The following is a 21,890-nucleotide window of genomic DNA, read 5'->3' on the forward strand; positions in this document are numbered from 1 at the left end:
AGGGTGATCATGGGGCGATGGCAGGGCCCCCGACCAATCACATCACACTTGCCTTGGCTGGGCTGGCACCAGTGGGTGTTATAGCATGTTCCTCCAGATGGCTGTTCCGCTATTTGGCCATTCAGTTGATTTGCATATTACGCTTTTATTATTATAGATAAGTATTTACAATAATCATGTGTAAAAAAAAAAGTCTTACATAGCAAAATGGAGAACAATTGAGCCAAAAATATAAATGGAAAGTTTAAGAAAGTTTTTTAGAAAAGGTTAATAATTATGTAAAAAAAAAACTTGTTGGGCCTCAGTTATAATCCAGGAACTATGAATTAAAACCAGGAAATAAGGGCACTGTGTGTATAATTCCTAAATACAAAAGAAATGATATCTAGTTTTGATGTGGATAAAACATTGGGAAAACTACTGGTGTGTGTTTAAATAGATACAAGATTTTTGAAGAGTATTTTGTCTCTCTCAAATTTGTTTATTTAAATTCACGTTGATCAAACACTTCTATTTCTAGGAACCTGATATAAAAAATGGGCGCATATGGACAACTATCTATATATATAAAAGGCTAATATGCTAAGTGTCCCTCCTACTGTCCCACTAGTCACTATGATGCGCACTGACCACCAAGGGGCAGACATTCAACACAGGAGCCTCCGAGCTGCAGTAACTTGGCAGCAGCAGTTCTCGGGTGACACACCCGGAAACCAGAGAGGAGGGAGCCCGATTCCTCGCAGGGCCACGTGATTCCATCATCTTCAGCCGTGGGTTATGTTGTTGCTTGGGCACTGTTGGCCCTGAATCTGGTTTACTGCACACTTGCATTTGCGTTCCACACCCTGTATGACAGCAGCTTTCCAGAGTGCCCTCTCGCACTCCGGGACCCCTCAGGGGATGTCAGAGAGCCAGTTATGGCCTGATCTCTGCAGGCCAGACCAAGGGACCCCACCTGCCAGAAGGACCCCACAGATGCACTTGGAGCCATGGCTCTATCCCAGGTGCAGCCTGACAGGGAGGGACCAAGGGAGGTTGGCTCCAGGGCATGTCCAGCCCTTCTCTCCCAGTCCTGCCTGGCCAGCCACCTTCTAATTAATTTCCCTTCAATGTGCACGAATCCACGTACCAGGTCACTAGTATATTTTAAATGTTCACTGGTTGTAACTAAGACTAATACAATGTAATCTAAATGTCCATTAATAAGGAACATTTCTGTGAATAAATATACCTGTAAACACACACATATATACCAAACTTGTTACCATATAGTAATCACTTTGTGGAAAAATATAGGGTGGGGCAAAGGTCTTCATTGATGGAAATACATTATTATATTTCAAGTCTATGTACTTGAGTTATATGGCCTTAAAAAATCTATAATATGAAATAAGCTATACGCTTGACAGAGCAAATTAATTATCCCAGTGTTACAGATGAAGAAGTTAACATTTAAAAAATATTTAACTAGCTTATCCTGGGTTGCATAACTTATCATAAAGTAGGGTTTTAAATTAATTTCCAGAATCCTATATATCTTCACTAATATATTTACATTAAGAGCAACAAATAATAGGTATCTCAATTTAAAGACCGAATGGGGTGGGAGTAGGAGGAAGATAGTTTCAGAAGCAATTTTAAATATAATATTGAAAAACTAAAATGATCTACTTTACACTCTTGAAACATAATTTGTTCTGGAGTAATTTTATGTAACAACACAATTATGAGTGATGAGTAATGAAAACTAAGATATTCAAATTAATGGTGAAAGCTACAAAGATAAGATTATTTTATACTTAGCACTTTATCAAACCTCATATATGACTGAGTTTAACCTATTGATTTTAGAGGAGGACACTGAGACCCAGATGGGGCCAATATTCAAGTCCACAATCTCAGTATAATAATCTTAAAGTGGAACCACCACAAAAGTTACACCACAAACACACACTTCAAGTATATGAGAAAGAATGTTTTCAAACTATGACTTTTCTTCTCACAGAACAATTCCAATATTTCTGACTATTCTGCTCAGTGTCCTGTCAGTAATCCTTCCAATGTGCTGGATTCACTCTCCAATCTTGCAGATCAGGTAAGATTATCTCCCTGCACCAAACCACAGCTTGCATTTCTGTAGTTAAGTGCCTGATACCAAGCTTTTGATAAAGCTAACCAAGGCGTTGCTTTTGAAGACATCTATCACAAATAAACATATGGTCAGCTATATGACACACTACTATTATCACACCTAGATAAGAAGCTAGGCTACCACCCCCACCCATAAAGTTCCCTTTTTAGAAAGCCCTGGTAACCTAGGTGACTGACAATTTAAGTGAGCCCACTTTTTCCTTTCCATATATGAATTCACGAATTCCTATCCTTATGTTTTAAATTGGCCAAGGAACAGTGAATCCATGAAACTCTAAGCATCTGACCCTGGATTCCAATAGAAGCATCAGAGCCCCATGTTCACATTCTCTCTCTCTCTCTCTCTCTCTCTCTCTCTCTCTCTTCCCCTCCCCATGACCTTTTTGTGTGGCCATTGGGCCTGCCTTGTCCCCTCAGAGACCTGGGAATAATTAGCATTATCATTGTTTTATTGAAGTTCTCTGATGGTTGTTGCTGAGGTATGTCTTGCAATAAGAACCACAATGTCTGATCCAGCCACAATGTTGACTCTGGTCCGGAAATGTCTGTGGGGTGGGCCACCAGTAGTATAGGCTGAGTGAGAGTGGCTCCAGCATTCCCAGTGACTGTATCACTATCAGTAGGCAAAAGGGGACATAAATCAATCCCTCAAACTACCTGTATCTATGTGAATGTCTACGTCTATGTGTATATGATCTATAGCTAATTACTGAGTATACAGGCACACACATGCAAATATCCTAACCATGTAAGAAGCAAGAACAGGTATCATCGTTTTCAATATTTTTATTGTGTTGATAAGGGAACTTGAGGAAACTGAGATTTTTGAAATTAAGTTTAGAGTTAGAACTACATCTCTAGTGTCCTGATGCCCCCAGCCTCCTGATGCCCCCTTTTCAAACATTCCTCATCTTTGTCTTATACCTTAAGACATTTCCAGAGAACAAGCACGGCTTTATATATTTTCTTTATATCCCTTGAGCCTTTAACATGGCATTAAGCAATCTCTCTTGAATTCAAATGTATTTTATAGAACTTTTAATATAACTATATCTTCTGTAGTTAAAATGAAAAATATCCCATTCTTTTAAATCTTTAAAAAGGTCACCAAATTACAACAAATATAATCAACTTATAGCAATATCAACAGCATATTAGAAAAAATATTTCTCTTATTTTCTACAAGCAAATTATTGGGTATCTTTTGGAAATGTTTTAGATGGGCATAAGTTTAGAAATGTATGCAAGTAATCAGACCATTATAATGTTTCCATTAATTTTTACAATATCTTCAGAAACTACAAACACAAAAATGGAAATAGAAAATCAATAAGAAGGCTTATGGACATTCAAAGTTATTAGTAAAATACAGGAGTTTTAATTAAAGCTGTTGACTTTTCACAAAGGCTAGCTGTTATCCTGATTGATCGAGCCTGCTGGCTCAGCTCTTTTTCTTTTCCCCATTGGCTCCCACTTGGCCTTTCTCAGCTCGGATTGGATATTTACCACAGGGGCACCTTCTTTTTAAACAACATTTGTCCCACTAAAAACAATAACATTTTAAATAAATTGTATGTGCATGCATTTATGTGGGTGTCATCAGTTTATTATTATATTTATAATTTCTCATTTGGGTTTTACTACTACTTTTGGAAATTTCATGAAGAAAAGTACATTTCCATTTTGAATTGCTACATTTTCTTGTTTGCTGAAAATTTGAGGACCACAAATATATAATTATCTTCTCAGATTTGTAACATTCTCTTCAAAGAAATTCCAGATATATTTAGAACAGGTAAAAGTATATATACCATATGTATACTTCCTCTACAATTTTCCCTAGTAGTTAATAGAGTCCATAGCCAGTCCATGGTGGTTTTGTTTTTGTTTTGTTTCTATTATTAAACTAAAAGTTTTTATATATTACCACTATTGAAAGTAATTTTGTTTGTACATACATATAATTAATTATTGAGGAAAATGTTCAATACTTTTCTAAATTTTTCCTAGTAAGTTCTATAATATCTGCATAGAAACAATAAATAAGATGAAGTGTTGTTTGGAACTCGTTTCATTTTGCCAATACAATAAAGTGCTCCATTCACCATTATCTACAGCAGAACGAATACACTGCTTTTATTAATTTTAATGCTGTTCTATTTTTAATTTAAAAATATTTTGAGGTAATCTAGCTAGAAACAATATTGTAGAAGTAATGGGTGAATTTCACAATGTAGTTTTCCTTTGGTTAAAATGATGAATTAGCTTTAATCAATTTCATAGACATTTCAATGATCAGAGTATATCTATTCACTCCAGCAGTTGAAACATGCTATTGTCAAATGCACTTACATTTTTCAATTAGTTTCAAAACAAGAAATATCATATGCAAAACAACTTAGAAGACTGAAGAGTATAGCAAGTGGTAATCAGCAGAGAATATTTTAGTTAAATAACCTTCAGTTGAAGACAATTATAACTACTTTAATGCAAAATGTATGCAAAGATGAGGGGAATCAAACTCTAATGTTTTGATATGTTCTCCTCCTTCTAAAAATAAAAATAAAATGCAGTGTCTTAAGGAGGTGACACCGGGTCTAGGAGGACAAAAGGAATGTATAAAATGAAAATCCACACTGCCTAATAGGTGACTGGAGAGAGCTGACCTGATACTGTGCTCAAAGATAAAAAGGGACATGTGGTATCTACTTTACATGAGATAGGTGTGCCTTATATATCTTGCAGGCACAGAGATAACATTGTTCTTTTAATCATTATTATTTACTTCTTAAAGCTTAGTCTCTCTCACACCTAAACCTCTGTAGCTCAGGACTCAGTTCTTATGACTAGAGAGAGTTGTCATTCTGACCAGTAAGCCTGCTAAATACAATTCTATAAGCTTCAGACTTGACATAGCAGATAAGTTTGTCTCCCCTGACATGACTATATTAATCCACTAAATCAATTTACTTAAGGTTAAGCTGTGTTGTGGAGTAATGCGGCCATGATTTAACTGAGCTTACAAGATCTTTCAAGCCTGAGTCACTTCTCTACATGTAATGCAGCTCTCAGTACTGAATCATGAGCTCTATGTTGACCTATGGCAATTACGTAAGGAGTCTTGTTAGGTTTTTAGGGCCATGATGCTGTAACATCAGAAAGAATTTAAGGAGAATAAATTCAAGTCACTTTAGAAAATGAGAATCATGAAGTAAAACAGTAACAACACGTGGCTAGATTCTATAAGCATGATTTTCTTACTTTAATATTTATAAAATTCTTTCAGTTGTCTAAGGTTTTTCCTTTAGAAATGTATTTATAAAAATAACATATTTTAGGAAAACGTTTAAAAATAGATGACAGTGCTGCAGTTAGTAGGCTGAACATTATATAAAACTATAGAAGAACAATAACAAACTTAAATTATTCTACATGCAAGGAAATCTAAATATAGCACACAAACCAGTATACAAAATAAGTCTCAACATGTTACTAAATTTAACAAAAACTTATAAACTTTATTAAAATTTCTATAGGCATGTATAAGTTGTTGTCCATAGTAAGTTGTCAATTTATTCATACTCTCCTTTCAATTTCACTAAATCTATTCTTTTTCATTCATTATTTTAAAACTTTTGTCCCTTTCTCTCACTATTTCACTTGGCATAATACCCTCTAGATCCATCCATATAATTTTACTTGTATGTGAAATCTAAAGAGCAAAACAAACAAACAAATTCACAGACATAAAAAGCAGACTGATGGTTGCCAGAGGGGTGAGGTTTGGAAGAGTTGCCAAAAAGGGTGAATGGATGAAAAAGTACAAATTAGTATTAAAAAATAATCATGGGAATGTAAGTACATTATGGGAAATATAGTCAATGGTATTGTAATGGGTATATCCTGTGTCAGTGGGTACTTGAGATATGGAAGGGGGGGAACTTTGTAACGTACATGATTGTCTATCCACTATGCTGTACACTTTAAACAAATACAAAATAGTATTGAATGTAAAATGTAATTAAAAACTAACATTTAAACAAACTTCTGCTCCTTGCAGACTTTCCTTCAAGCTTACTTATTGTTACTGCATTTTTATTTTCCCATATCTCTATTCAGAGTTATCTCTTTCTGATCACCTCTCTTTGCTTTATTTCACCCTTACAAGTCATTCATTATCACAGATTAGTTCTTCCAGCGCCTGGATAATTTCTCTTTCCTCCCATTTCTCACTATTTACTCTTACTGGGGATAATTCCTGGCACCTATGCTGTTTTGGAGGCGACACCTGCGGGAAGATGTCAACATTGATAAGATGTGGTGAATGAACACAATTCTTAACATTGGATTCCTTAGTGGAAGTGTGGGGATTTTAAGTACCTTTACTGTTCTTTCCTAATGTATTAAGAGTCTCAAAGAATAATTATCCATTAAAAAAATAAGGAAATACTTGGCAAATCATGAAGTTGAATATCCCAGAGAAGCCCTGAATGTATTTTGGTCATTAAGAAAAGAAATCATGCCCTAGCCAATTTGGCTCAGTGGATAGAGCCTTGGCCTATGGACCGAAGGGTCCTGGTTCAATTCTGGCTAAGGGCACAAAGGCATGAACCTAGGTCGCAGGCTCCTCCCAGGCCAGGTCCCTGGTCAGAGCTCATGCAGGAGGCAACCAATTGATGTGTTTCTCTCACTTCGGTGTTTCTCTCTGTCTTTCCCTCTCTCTGAAAATCAATGAAAAAAATGATTCTGTGGGGGTGGGACTTCCTCCTCCCTGCTGTCAGTTTCCACAGCTGTGATGAGGAAGCTGGGTTGACAGAGGGAGCCACGCCCTCCAAGCCGCCCTCTCTCTCACTCTGCTCTATGTCCAGTGGCCTCCTGCTCTGCCAAGTCCTCCAAACCTCCCGCTCTCTGCCTTCTCTCCTGCTCTGCTCTCTGCCAGTGAAGGTCCCGGGGAGCTCGCAGGTATGGCTAGGCTTGGCCGGCCTCACCTCCCGGGCCGGCGATGGTCCTGGGAGCCCCTGGCTGCCGTTGCCTCCCAGGGCTCTTGACACCCACATATGCAAATTAACCTGCTATCTTTGTCAGGTTAATTGCATACTCACTCCTGATTGGCTGGTGGGGGTGGCTTGTGGGTATCGTGGAGGGATGGTCAATTTGCATCTTTCTCTTTTATTAGTGTGTGTATGTGTGTGTGTATATACACACCCTTGGGTGAAGATTAAAAAAAATGTCATTTCTGAATAATATAAGACTATGTCTTTCAAAGGTTACAATGTACTTTTGAGTGGTCAATCCACAAGAGCTCAATATTTTCAAAAACTTGCACAATGTATGCTTTCTAATTTCTTAAACGGTCAATTAGGATTCAGAGATAGCGCATCTCAAGTAGGCCTAAGGAGAAGAAACAGTTTAATTAACAGATCGATCATCAAAAATCTAAAATAAGTCTAGATATTTCACATTAAAATTTTTTTGCTCATGTATGTTACATCTCTATGGAACTCTGGAGGTCTCATGTCTCTAAGGAATCTCTCGTGAGATCTAATTCTCAAAACTATATGACCATATTTCTAAAATGCAGGTTCTACAATAAGTATGTATATCTTTGAGTAGTTGCAAAATACATTGTGCCTCAGGATATTGGGCTCTTTAAATATGGATGAGCAATTTCCCTTTCAAGTAACTCAAACTAGGAGAGAGAGAGCAAGAATGAATGTCAAGGGCAACCAGCCTCCACTTCAGGAGCCTCCTCTTCAATCCTGGGCTTTGCTTTTCCCAGCCACAATGGTCAGGAGCGTTCACAAGGGGGGGAATGGGCTCCAGGAGCTTTTCCATTCATTCACATTTAAGAAAGATTATGTTTTCTAAGAGCCTCTCCTTCAGTTTATGATAATATTAGCTATTCTTTTTTTTTAAATATATTTTATTGATTTTTTTACAGAGAGGAAGGGAGAGAGATAGAGAGTTAGAAACATCGATGAGAGAGAAACACCGATCAGCTGCCTCCTGCACATCTCCTACTGGGGAAGTGCCCACAACCCAGGTACATGCCCTTGACCGGAATCGAACCTGGGACCTTTCAGTCCGTAGGCCGACGCTCTATCCACTGAGCCAAACCGGCCTCAGCTTAGCTATTCTTTATTAGGTCCTTAGTATATGACAAAAATATTAAAGCATTTCAACTACATTACTGGATTGGATTCCAATAGAGCCAAGTTCTTCTGAGCAAAGTGCAATTATTTCTATTTTATAGATTTGGTAACTGAGATTTAAAAAGATTAAGTCACTTTTTTATGCTAGGAAGTGGAAACAACTGGGGTTTGTTTCATTTGTCTGACTTGAAATCTAATGTCCTCTCCCACTAAGTTGTGCTATGCAATATGGTGTACAGGAAACAGTGTTGTAAATTTAACATCTCCTTGAATAATTTTCTCAGCTTATATTTCCCCAATTGTTAAAAAGAGGTTAATGATAACTAAGCCTTTTTAACTTATAAGAATATTGTGAAAACAAATTTTAAAATGACAATGTTTTATAAGATATACAGATCTATGTGAATGAAAACTAACCCAAAATTTAGACGTGTACATATCAAATACGTATAAATGTCTATTGAATTTAAATTTTATTGATTCTGCCTGGCTGGTGTGGCTCTATGTTGAGTGTTGACCTAATGAACCAGGAAGTCACGGTTTTATTCCAAGTCAGGGCACATGTCCAGGTTGCGGGCACCACCTCCAATGTGGGGCATGTGGAGGCAGCCTATCAATGATTCTCTCTCATCATTAATGTTTCTCTTTCACTCTCTCTATATGAAATCAATAAAATACGTATATTAAAAATGGTTATTGATTCTGTGGAGTAGGCACAGTGACCATTAAATTTTAGGTTATATAGTAAAGTTAATGTCTATGCTGAAAAATTAGGTGGATTAAATGACTTCTTGGCTGATGATTTCATACATGAGCTATGGTGTGATGCTTTTCTTACAAGACTCATTCTCATCCCCACTTCATGGCAAGTAACAAAAGTCATTTAAATGTACTAGAAAAACACTGTTTCTTAAGGCATCAAGAATAGAGTGCAGCTGAACTACATGAAGGTCAGAGAAATAGGAGATAGGAACTGTTAAAATCTCTCTCTCTCTCTCTCTCTCTCTCTCTCTTTCTCTCATTCCTGTTAGCTTCTGTATGGCTGATTTATTCTTCTGAGTCACTGAGGACTGGCCATTTCTGTTTCTCATTAACACATGGTTTGAAATGGAAACCTCTACTAAGTTTAATATCTCTTCAAGTTCAAGTTTCTAAGGTTGTGCTACTAGCATCTGGATCCCAAGTCCAAATTGTCTAGGGAGAGAATCCAATTGGTCTAGCCTGAGTCAATATCTACTCTTACTACAGGATCTCTTAACCTTCAGTTCTATTAACATTTTGTTCTAAATCATTATTCTTCATTCTGTGAGAATGGAATTAGGCTCTCCTGTACCTTGGTAGGATGCTATTAAAACACTGTCTAAAATATTATAGCTAGTATACTTATTTCCAACAGTCATCTAATCTTAAAGTCCTGCTTAAAATTCTTGCCAATACTTTGCCCTAAAACATTGTTTTTATGAAATAAGTTAATTTAAGTCTACTCTGATATACTATGCTTCTTCTAACCTTTTTTCAAAGACCCAGATTTGATAACACACTGCTTTGCCCAGGGAATAGGGAAACAGGCATGTACATGCATTGCTCTTCGCAGAGGAAATTGCTACAAACTTTATAGAGAACAACATCTCCATGTTGGTGATTTCTATCAAATTTCTTATACACATATCCTTGACCCTGCCATGGCCACTTCTAGGAATTATCTCCACAAATAAATTCATGCACATATGCACGAAGTGAAAAAATCAAGGTGCATTGCAAAGCCTGCTAACCTTTGAATGGAAGATGGGACAGATACATACACCACAAGGAAGCAGAAACTCATTTTTCTTATCCCCAGACAGCTGAAAATCATCAATTATTAAAATGACTTGACCATTTCAAGCCTATGCTCTCTACTAGTTGAGCACTTACAAGTCTGGCAATGATTTTCTGTGGGTCCCCAGCATCGGCCGGTACAGGACTTATGGCAACGTCCACCTGCAGAAGAGGCAAAAACACATTCACATTATAACCTCTCATTCTTTGACTTTATCTCCTCTAATGAAACATTCTTGCTCCTTTATGAGGATTTTTAAGTCATACTAGAGTTGAAGCATAGCTCATAAAACGCTTGCTTAAGTAACAAAACCTGAATGTCAAATGCATGTGACATGAAAAACAATCTCTTCATATTCAAAATCTTCTCATCATTTTATAAAAAAGGAAATCAATGAGTTTATGCATTTTACCAGCTGGTAAGAAGTAAATATTTACATTAAATACATTTTACTTTTATTACTGAAGTTTTATGCTTATGACCTATTGTATTTGATATAATTTCTAAAGTGCATGGCTTACTGATACCAACAGTTATTAAGGATTAAGTCAACACTTAAGTTCAAGTCTATGAAAACAAGAATATGTTTTTATAAACACATAAAAAACCATCAGAATAAAAGGTTGCATACATCATTTAGATTATCTTTAATTGTAGGAAATTGTCAAGAGGACTTGACCATCACTTGAACCTTGAGCTGGACTTGGGCAATTGGAACACCCTCACGTCACCCCTGTCCTTGGAATGTACATCCTGGCTGATGTTCCCAAGCCAGCGGTTGTTACAAGGGTGTAGCCTAGAGAGAGTAGGTGTTGTTGAGACCATCTGGACTGAATACATGACTGAACCCATTAAGGCCTCTATATGAACTTTTAAGATTCTAGTGGGAGTGTGTGGAAGTCTACTCATCTTGTGGCCAAAGACAAGCTTCATGTATCAATTCCCTGGCTTATTAAACCTGCCACCTACCAATCTGGAGTTGCCTGCCTCTTTCTTCCATCTCTCCTTGCCCTCAGTGTACAGGGCCAAAGTGTGAGCCAGTATCTTAATATAAATTGTTAAAAATATATTTTTATTGATTGCAGAGAGGAAGGGAGAGGGAAAGAGAGATAGAAACATCAATGATGAGAGATAATCATTAATCGGATGCCTCCTGCATGCCCCCTACTGGGGATAAAGCTTGTAACCTGGGCACATTCCCTGACTGGGAATTGAACTGGTGACCTCTTGGTTCTGGCTGGGCTTAATATAAAAATTTTAAGCATTTAAACAGCTAATTTTTTTGGAAATCTTAATTTCATTATTTGATATCCTTCTCTAAAATTGTTATTGTTACTACCTTCATTTTTAAATAGCAGCCTTTATCCTGCAGTGGCATCTTCCTCTTAAAGACTCTGCTACCATGGATATTTGCCTCAGCAAATACAGTTGTCCCACAGAGAAAGTCCCATAAGGACTCAACAAAAGAACATTAGCTAAAGCAATTGTACATAATGACTTTCTTTGAAGTTTGTTTCTGAATTTTATAGGCTCGCTCTACATTTTTGTTGGTACAAGGGTATGGAGTGGGCTTATTTTTAGAATAAATAGTAGACATGAAAAATGATTAAAGATGAAAGCTCTGTTAATGTTCTAATATTTACTGCAAGTGGGTATATGGCTAGTCAAGACTTTTATTATAACATGTTGCAAAAATTATGGAATAGGGTTCTATCAAAGTTTCCATCTTTTCTTGATCCACAGTTTTTAACTCTTCAACTTGGAAGTTCTTATACTAGAGCAGCTTCTCTCTCTTTCCCTCTCTCCTTATGATACTGAGTATGTGTATTAAGTTAAATGCTTTCACAGTTAAGGAACAGGTTCAGCAGACACACTTTTTAGACCGAACCTCAGACCGGCCTCGTGGTTGACACTACTGCAAGTGAACAGTACTAATCAAGTTAATACAACACTTAGGCTCAACTCCAGTCACCTTCTTAAAAGTGCCAGGATCCAGAGTTTATTTAAAGCAATTCTGTTTGTGAAGCACTGCTGCTGACATCACCAGCGTATAATATCCTGTCACTGGGCCATCTGTTTATTTAGATCTAAACACATTATAACTACATAATCAAGCTCATTCTAGCTGACAGGAAAAGGACTCCATCTGGCCTGAACAATATAACTTTAATCAGTGATAACGATAATTATTATTAAAAACCTACTGGAGTTCTCTCGTACAAAGCTAATAAATCCAAATTGATTTATACCAGCGGAAATTAGAAAGTTCTGTGAAATAAAATGGGAAGCAGTAAAAACTTTTCTTTTTTTGTGTAAACTTATTTTATGAGAAAGCAGCTAATGTTAATGTTCTGGTATTTCTTCAGATGTGTTAAAATCCTTTAAATCGACCCATTAAGTGGTCTGTTAACCAAAACTATCTGAAGCAGAAGATGATCTCCCATTTACTCTGACTTGACGAATTGTGTTTGGGGCTAATAAAATATATAAGTTCATTCATTGTATCCAGAGTACTCTCTGTAGCTGGGGGAAAAAGCTTAGTAATATTAGACATTTTAATACTTTCAGTGTTCCTCTTTTATTCGATTACATATATTTTAAAATATTGTTTTATTGATTTTGTAGAGGAAGGGAGAGGGAGAGAAAGATAGAAATATCAATGATGAGAGAGAATCCATTGATCAGCTGCCTCCTGCATGCCCCACACTGGGGATGGAGCCTGCAACCAGGGCCTGTGCCCTGACTGGGACTCAAACTGTGATCTCCTGGTTCATAGGTTGATACTCAACCCCTGAGCCATGCTGGCTGGGCAGGATTACATTTTTTTTAAATTACTACCCAAGACCTACTCCTAGATGCAAGAAGAAAAGGACTATGAATATACATTTTGAATTTGCTTATGTTCCTTTAGAAAGTATTATGCAATATCTACCTAATTGGGAACAAGTAATATAGTGTCCTTCCCCCACCTCACCCCGACCCCCACCTCACCATCCACACACAAAGTTTAAAAAGTGTAACCTTGACTGCCTACATGCCTCTACAAGACTTTGTTGGCAGTTTTCATTTTTCATTAATATTTAAACATAAATATCTTTTACTGCTATAAAAGGAAGCCAACAATTGCTTCTCTTCTGTGATTTTACTCTATCTTATTTATATTCTCTCCACCCCTTTGGCAAACCCAAAGGAGGTGATCACATCTCAGCATTCTTTTCCCAAAATGTACTGCGGAACCATGAATTGAATGCGCTTCTATAAATGGCTGCTCATTCTGCCCTGCCCTCATGTCATTGTCTCTAGAGCTTTGACCCTGTAGAATCTGCCCAGGCATTCAGTTCAGCATTTGTCTTCCAAACTGTGTGATACATGGCACGTGTGCTAATACTATTTTCACTGAGCTTTTGCAATTAATTAAATGTCAAAACATTTGATCAAAATCTCCAACTGGAAATATTTTTGAATTAATGCATTTGCCACACTTTTATGCCTGCAACCTTGGTTTGATTCTTGTATACAATTGGGTAGTGTGGTTTTATGGACTATTAAGTTTACTATGTTTTAAATTCTGTTTTAGCTTTTAGTTCCAAACATTTCTGCTACACAAAAGTGTCAAAAAATGGGAGGTTAGAAAAAGGGTTTCCTTAGTAATTATCTATCTAACATTAGGAAAAATAAAAACAAAAACACAAAACCTATAAACTTTTTTCTTACCTTCCTCCATCCTCCTATCCATACGTATTTCTTGAGCATCTTCCACATTTGTATATTAAGAACTCTGTTAAGTAATACTCAACATAGGCTGAAATGGGCATGGTTACTCCACTAATAGAGTTTAGAATTAATTCAGCATTATTTTGGAGGGAAAATTTTTTGACTGCTCTGCATTCAATATTCATTATCTATGGATTTAAGGAAAGAAGCCAGTACATCTGAATGCTTCACAGACTCCTAGCTCTGGAAAGAAGAGAAGGACAAAGCCAGGTTGAGTCTGGGCATTCCCAATGTAATGCCTGGGGGCTCAGAAGTCTGCTGCATTCCTTAGGCAATGATTTATCCATGTGATATCTATAGTGAAATCAGCTCAGAGCATTTCAGTGGAGAGGATAAGTCCGACCTCTGGAGGGTCCCTTGTGTGTCTCCTAACAAAAAGAGAAATACTTTAACTATTGCTGAATATCTTATGGAGAACTTGTCCTCTATTCTCAGATACACAGTGCTTCAGGAGGCCTGATTTCATGAGGGGAATAAATCATATACACCACTAATAATTTAATGTGAATCAGTCTTATAAACTACTTCTCCAGTAGTACATTTTTAAAAATATATATATATTTTAATTGATTTCAGAGAGAAAGGGAGAGGGAGAGAGAGAAACATCAATGATAGGAGAGAATCATTGATCAGCTGCCTCCAGTGCCCGGACTGGGAATTGAATCGTGACCTCCTGGTTCATAGGTCAATCCTCAACCACACTGAACCTCACTGGCTGGGCTCTAGTAGTACATTTTTAAGATGAGGAAAGCAAAAAAGAGGGATTAGTCAGATACTAGCCTCTGTAAATAGGAGACATGTTTTGGGGCACTAACACTTTGCCAGTGCTATGCAAATCTGCCTCTTTCCAAGTCCAAATCAAATGATTTTCTATTGTTCATTGCAATAATTCTTTTAAAACTATGAGAGAAAATATGCCAATTAAAAATAAGAATCTGACTGTCTAATACAGCTGTTAGTGATAGCAAACATTTGAATTAACATTTCCATCTCCTGTCATTCTGGCTCAATCAGAGAGGTAAAATATAAAATAAAAGTTATAAACAAATATTTCTGCAACTTTAGCAACCATTGAAATCTTTTAAAATAAGTGTGGTTTATATGCACATCGGCATTATTTTAATTCACAGCCAATCAGCTCTGCTTTGACAGTGCATTATTCATCGCAGAAGTTAGTAATATGACTAAAGTCACCTTTTATGCTTGTCCAGCAGATGTTACTAAAAACGTAGCCTTTGCATTCTTTTTTTAGGAACTAGAGTCCCTGAGCCACTTTGATATTTATAAGAGTCATAAATCCATGCTAGAAGTTTTGCTTGTTTGTGGAACTGACAGCAGAGATGGAATTTAATTGTACCTCTGGATTGCTTTCTGCAAGTAATATGCCAGGACAGTTGAAGAGTTACAAAATATGAAGTCACTGGCCACCATAAAAGATTATAGCCTCAAACTGCCTCTAGCTAAAGACAATGCAGTTACATCTCTGGATTCTTCTTTCAGTTCTTTTAAACTATAGCAGACTTGACCTCTTAAAACTACTTTTACTGGGGAATGAATGAGAGAATAATAATTTTTTATGACTGTATAATTCAAAAGAGGGAAGCACAACATTTATTGAAAGTCTACACTAAACCAGTCCCTATCTTGGCCAGAGGATAAAAAGATGAAAAGTGAGTGCCCTGTCTTCCAGGAGCCTTTAAGGTGCAGGAAATGGACAGAAAAATGGCAAATGATTTTGATAATAATTGTATTTGCTATATGTATGAATAAAATGTACAGGAAGGATTTGGGGGGGAAAAAGGTTTACATTTCAACTGGGCTTGAATGTCTCCTTGGTCTGTGTTAAATAAATATGTTTGTTGTGAGTTGTTTTTTTTTTTCCTTTTTGGAGGATTTACCTTCCATCCTACAGACATACAATATTTCAATTAACCACTTTGTGTCATGGAATATTTTGCTGGTACATGTAGGAGATAAATGCATATTTTTAAATGGAAATACAAATAAGCCAGTTAGAGAAAGATAAATATCACATGATCTCACTCATTTATGGAATATAATGAACAACATAAACTGATGAACAAAAATAGATTCAGAGACAGAGAAGCATCGATCAGACCATCAAACCTCAGTGGGAAGGCAGGGGAGGGTGGGTCTAAGGGGGAGATATCAACCGAAGGACTTATATGCAAGCATATAGGCCTAACCAATGCACACAGACAACAGGGGGGTGAGGGCATGAGTGGGAGGTGTGGGGGGTAACGTGGGGATAAGGACACATATGTAATAGCTTAATCAATAAACATTTTTTTTAAAAAAGAAGATATCACTAATTTTACATCCTATTTTTCTGAAGATTTGTAGCTCTTGGAGAAATGATTTGGATAGCAGAAATAAGTTCACCTTGTCCTTTTTATACCCTTCTGTTAAAAAATGGTGGGATCTGGAACAGGCGTGTGGATTTCTGGATGACAGGCACATGTATCAGAACATTGATAGAAGAATTGATGTCAGTTCTGGCCTACACTGATGGTCTGGTTCTAGCAGTGTGCCAAAGGCCTCCATCCTTATCTATCATATTTGGCATTTTAATTACTAAGTTGAAATAAGGGTACAAGATTTTCAAAAGACACAGATCTAGAAGGGGTAGCAATAGCTCATACTTGAATAACTATACAGAATTAAAAAGCAATTGGTAGATGAAGTAATGAGCCAAAAGTAACCCTATGAAATTTAATAGGATCGATGTAAGTTTCTGCAATTGTGATTTTAAATCATTATTTAATGTGCATATCAACACACACAACACAAATACACAGAGTCTGTTTTGCAGGAGATGAATCAGAATTTCAATGCTCACTCTGATAATGGCTGACTCTGTTTTTGATTTTGTATTTCAGTGTTTGTCTCATACATGGAGGTTCACACAATGCTTCATAACCCACTCTAGAAATCATCATCGACCTCACCACATCATCTATAGCTTATTGAGTGCTTTCTACATTCTAACTAGTAGACCAAGTTTCTTACAGATAGTATCTCATTTAATTTACACAATAAATCATAGCATAAATATTATTATTTGTCTCATTTTATAGGTAAGAAAACAGAAACATCCTTAAAGTGGAACTAGAGACTTGATGCATTGTATCATAGTGGCTCTTTTTTACAGATCATACTTGCTTGTCAACATTTTTGTACTTTCTTTTTGTTTCTAAGTGGCATTTATTTTGATTCTATTACTTGCTTATTAAGGTTCAGCAGTAACTGGGGCTAAAATAAATGTCAATTCAATAGAAACACATTTTAGTAAATTGGCATTTATAATTATAGTAGGAAATTACAGCCCTAGTTTAGGGAAAATGAAATATTTGAAAATACTATTGAGTATGTAAGCAATTTATAATATTGCCATTTATTAGTCTAGGTATTCAGTAAAGTGCTGGTAAAATGTAGAAAACACAACCTTTGAAATAATTTTAATCTTTATTCAGTTTCCACTATTTATAGTTGGTGGGAGCTTAGGCAAGAAACTTTACCTAAGAACTGACTTTCCTCAGTATTAAAACATACATGATAATGCTTCCTATATGTGTCAGAAGTAACTAAGTGAAATAGCATGTGTAGTAAAGTGTCTGGCATGTAATAAGTCTCAATCACTGTTATTTCCCTTCTCCCTCCCTCACAACATCCTATATAATAAAAGCCTAATATGCAAATCGACCAACCAACAAAACAATTGGTCACTATGACATGCACTGACCACCAGGAAGCAGACGCTCAATGCAGGAGCTGCCCCAGCCCTCAGACCCCAGGCTAGCCAAGGCGGTTGCAAGTGGGGGTCTACCAATAGCCCTTCTAGTCACCCCACAGATCAGCCCTGATGGCTGGCCAGGCCTAGGGACCTTACCCATGCATGAATTTCATGCACCGGGCCTCCTGTTGTATATAAAAATACTAGAGAACAACAAAGAGAGACAAAGAGTCAGAGACAGTGACGTGGCAGACAAATCAAGTCATCTGAGACAGACGTGTTTATGCAAACAGAGTTGACATTTTCAGTAGGTACCACAGTGAGGCAATAGGGAAGGGGTGTGTGTATGACACCATAGGCACTTTGACAGGCTTGGCAGACAGGGACAATTGGGTTTCAGAGGTCTCTGCATGCCTTGGCAAAGTTTGAGACGCCATAGCCTCAGCAGAGATGTTACTAACCATCCAAGCACAGTGATATCTCACTCTGCTCCTAGGATACCACACTCTCGTATATTTCAGGCTAGTGTACATGGGAGGAGGGAACGGGTGCAGATAATATTTCAAAGTATGTGTCAGGAACAGAGAGAAGAACCCAAGGTGGAACTAATCTTTGGATAACTCAGAGGATTAGATGTCATTGATGCTGGGATCTCTCCTGCCCCATGACCCTCATCTGAGAGCTTGCTAACTAGAGGTGCAAATGAATCCCTGAGGAACTGCAACCATCCACATGTGGTTCAATAGCCAAAATTCAACCAAAAGAACTTTACTAAAAACAAAACAAACAAAAAAACGAAAACTAAATCTTCTCAAAGACCATTCATTGGATCCAAAGCATTGGCCACATTTCTAAGTCTTTTCTCACATAACTCTGAGTCTTCCATTCCCCACAACCCTACCCCTAAGATCTTTCTCTTTTGGTGCTTTCTCCTTTCACAAAGCTTTCACCCTCCCATCCTCCCCCATTGAATCATTATGATATTGGTCAACTAAGCCATCCTCCCTAGATACTTTATTCCATACAGCTTTATGGTCAAATAATTCTCTGTCCATGTTTTATTATGTATCCTGAGTGTGTAACGTGATACCCTAGGAAGACTGTGTGTGTGTGTGTGTGTGTGTGAGTGTGTGTGTGTGTGTGTGTGTGTGTGGTGTGGAGGAGTGAGAAACATTTTGGTCTGGTGGGCTGGAAAGATCAGGCTTGCAGACACAGAATGTTTGAGCAGGAGGGAAGGGTGAACCGTGAATATTCCCACAGTAGTCATTTTTATCCTCAGAGTAGATACTACTTGAGAAGCAACGTCTTGGACTCTTTGACCATAAAGAAGTTCCCATCATCAGGGTGTGGCATAGTCTACATGAGCAGTCTTTGTTTTCATCTGTCTTCCACTTGACAGCTCTAAGAATAGCTCTATCTCCTCTAGGAATTAATAAGAAGTGGGTATTGTCATGGGAAAACTGAAATGGGTGAAATTATGACAAGCTCCTTACGGAAAGATTCTAACAGTTCTCAAAACACAGCAGGCTTCGCACATTGAATAACCCAACATTTCCTTTACTACGAGGCCAATATCTTCACTCTAGAGTGCTAACCCAGCTTCTTCCACCATGAGTAAATAATGAAGGGTCTTATCATGTCTGTAGTTTGGGCCTTTATAATTATAGCTGGAACCATTACTCTCGCAGCCTCTTTTTTAAAAAAATTTATCTGAGATTGAGACTGAGTTTTTGTTATAGATTGCTAGCCTGTAGCAGTCAGTTAGGGAGAAGAGACATCACCGAGACAGATAACAAAGAAAAATGGGTAACAAATTGGAAAAGATTAGGTAGCTCCATGGCACTATATTAAACAAACTCCTCTGAGGTATAGCAGCCAGAAGTCTCTACTTGTGTTCCTACAATTCTCTCAGCTGCCAAAGGGACTTAACTATATGGGTAGATATATATTCACCCCTCTGAGTCCTCACACTTAAAATAAAAACTACCACATTAGTAAACAGGCACATTTCTAAAATGCCACCTTAGCCTAAGGAATGAAATGTGATTTTAAAATTGATGGAGGTTATAAGAAAGTGACCCCAAAAGGCAGTAAAGTTAGTAATGAGACTAAAATGTCTTGGTATAAAATGTTTTCATTAATTTGCCTTTGAAGTTCATACATAAAATCTAAAATTCAAGAATAATAGATTTATAATTTATTTTAAAAATAGGATTCCATCAACAGGCATTTCAATGGAGTTTCTTGTTGATGTACTAGTAGACAGACCTGGAAAATGAGTTATTTACTAATATATATATATATCTAACTTGCAAACCACTGCATATACATCGATTGTATTCCATCACAATATGATTTAGGTCTAAATATCAGCCCTATTACCTATCATTCTTCCCTAGGGAACTGATTTCTGAAAAATAATATTGGTATTGGAACCATCTGAAATGCAAATCCTCCAGATAGAATCAAAGTCCCTATCAACTAGCACATTGAATATTTAGGCATAGCTTAGATGTAATGTCATTTTATCACACAGCATGCATTGTTCTAGGTGATTTCTTTCCTGTGACAACCTTAGGAGAAAAATAATACTACAGATGAGAAAACTGAGGCCAGGGAAGTTTAATATGTCCAAGCTTACACAGTAAGTGATAGGCCTGAGGTACCCTGGAAATTGGAGTCCAGAAACATTGGTTCCTGATTCCATATTCTTAATCAATACATAAGCAAGTACCATATATATATATATATGAATATAGAAAGTCATGCGGGACAAAGAGGGCAGAGCACAGAAAATAGATTATTAACACCACTAGAGAGACAAACTTTATGTCACAATTGGCCTGGTTCTCTCATAGGATAAGTATAAATACTGAGCAATTTCAATGATTTTAGGAGTTCAAAAAAACCATTAGACAAGAATGTTGCATAAGATCAATAACCCAGACACATTCAAAGTCACCTAAGGAATGACTAGCATGGAGTTAAAAATATGATTTAGGTCACTTGCCAAGATCTTTGATTTGTATGTGGTGAATGTATAGCATTTAGAAGATGACTTCAAAGGGCACAGTGGAGGGCACCATATGTGCATGTCAAGAGCTTTAAAAAATGCTCTTCCCCACGCAACTTCCCATTCCCACAAAATTATAGGTTCATTAGGTTTAAATTATGGGATGGCCTTGGCCACTGTGACTGAGCGATTAGAACATTCACCTGTGCACTGAAGGGTCGCAGGTTCAATTCCCTGTCAAGGGCACATATCTGGGTTGTAGGTTCAATCTCTGGCAGGGAGGCAACCAATCAATGTTCTCTCTCGCATAGATGTCTCTCTCTCTCTCTCTCTCTCTCTCTCTCTCTCTCTCTCTCTCTCTCTCTCCCCCTTCCCTCACTCGCTTCCACTCTATCTAAAAATCAGGGGAAATCCAGCCAGCCTGGCTCAGTTGTTGAGTGTTGACCTATAAACCGGGAAGGTCACGGTTGGTTCCATTACCCATCAGTTCACATGCTTGGGTTTCAGGCTCGATCCATAGTGGGGAGCATGCAGGAGGCAGCCAATTGATGATTTTCTCTCATTGATGTTTCTATCCCTCTCCCTTTCTCTCTGAAATCAATAAACATATATTTTAAAAAATATCCTCTGGTAAGGATTAACAACAACAAAAAATATTATGATGGGACGCTAAGAGAAGGCTGATTACAATTCCAGCTTTCGCATAGGTTGTGAGATACCAGGTGTCTCTATAGGAGGAGCAGATCTCCAACTACAACCACTAGAAATGATACCTAACATTTATGCACACATAATGTGGAAGACACTGTTTTTAGAATTTTCATTCATTATCCCAATTCAATTCAATGTGAGAAAATGAAGAATAAAAGGACTAAATATTTAAGTTAGAAATTCCTGGAGTCAAGATTGAAATTTCATGGAAGCCTAGAACTTGAACTCAGTTGTTAGGCTACTCTTTAAGGCCCAGTGGTAGAATAATTGTGCCAAAAGGATGAAGATTCTGTGGGGGAGATGGGATGCCCTAGAACAGGGCTAGGTAAAAGGTTTTAGTAGGGAGGAAAAGAAGAGGAGAGAACAATGATGTAATTTTTCTTTCTTTATGATTATCCATTTAAATATTTTTAAAGTACCCTGTATTACACACTTACTCTAAATGAATTTACTATTGATGAAACAATATCTTGGTTTATTTTTCCCCCTCAGATAAAATGCCTGTGCCCACAGTAT

General features: G+C 37.2%; 1 protein-coding gene across 4 annotated transcripts in view; it reads right to left on the reverse strand.

Annotated features, from left to right (window-relative positions):
• The window catches only part of ERBB4 (erb-b2 receptor tyrosine kinase 4), a 901,667-nt gene that overhangs the window by 270,294 nt on the left and 609,483 nt on the right, over nt 1-21,890 (reverse strand). For all 4 annotated transcript variants that reach the window (XM_070422057.1, XM_070422055.1, XM_070422058.1 and 1 more), the window contains exon 5: nt 10,218-10,283. In XM_070422057.1, coding sequence (XP_070278158.1) covers nt 10,218-10,283 — 66 coding nt within the window. The remainder of the gene's footprint in view (nt 1-10,217; nt 10,284-21,890) is intronic.

The sequence above is a fragment of the Myotis yumanensis genome, unplaced genomic scaffold (genome assembly GCF_028538775.1).
Source record: "Myotis yumanensis isolate MYYU_CA2020_CCGP unplaced genomic scaffold, mMyoYum1.0.hap1 SCAF_8, whole genome shotgun sequence".
Taxonomy (NCBI): domain Eukaryota; kingdom Metazoa; phylum Chordata; class Mammalia; order Chiroptera; family Vespertilionidae; genus Myotis; species Myotis yumanensis.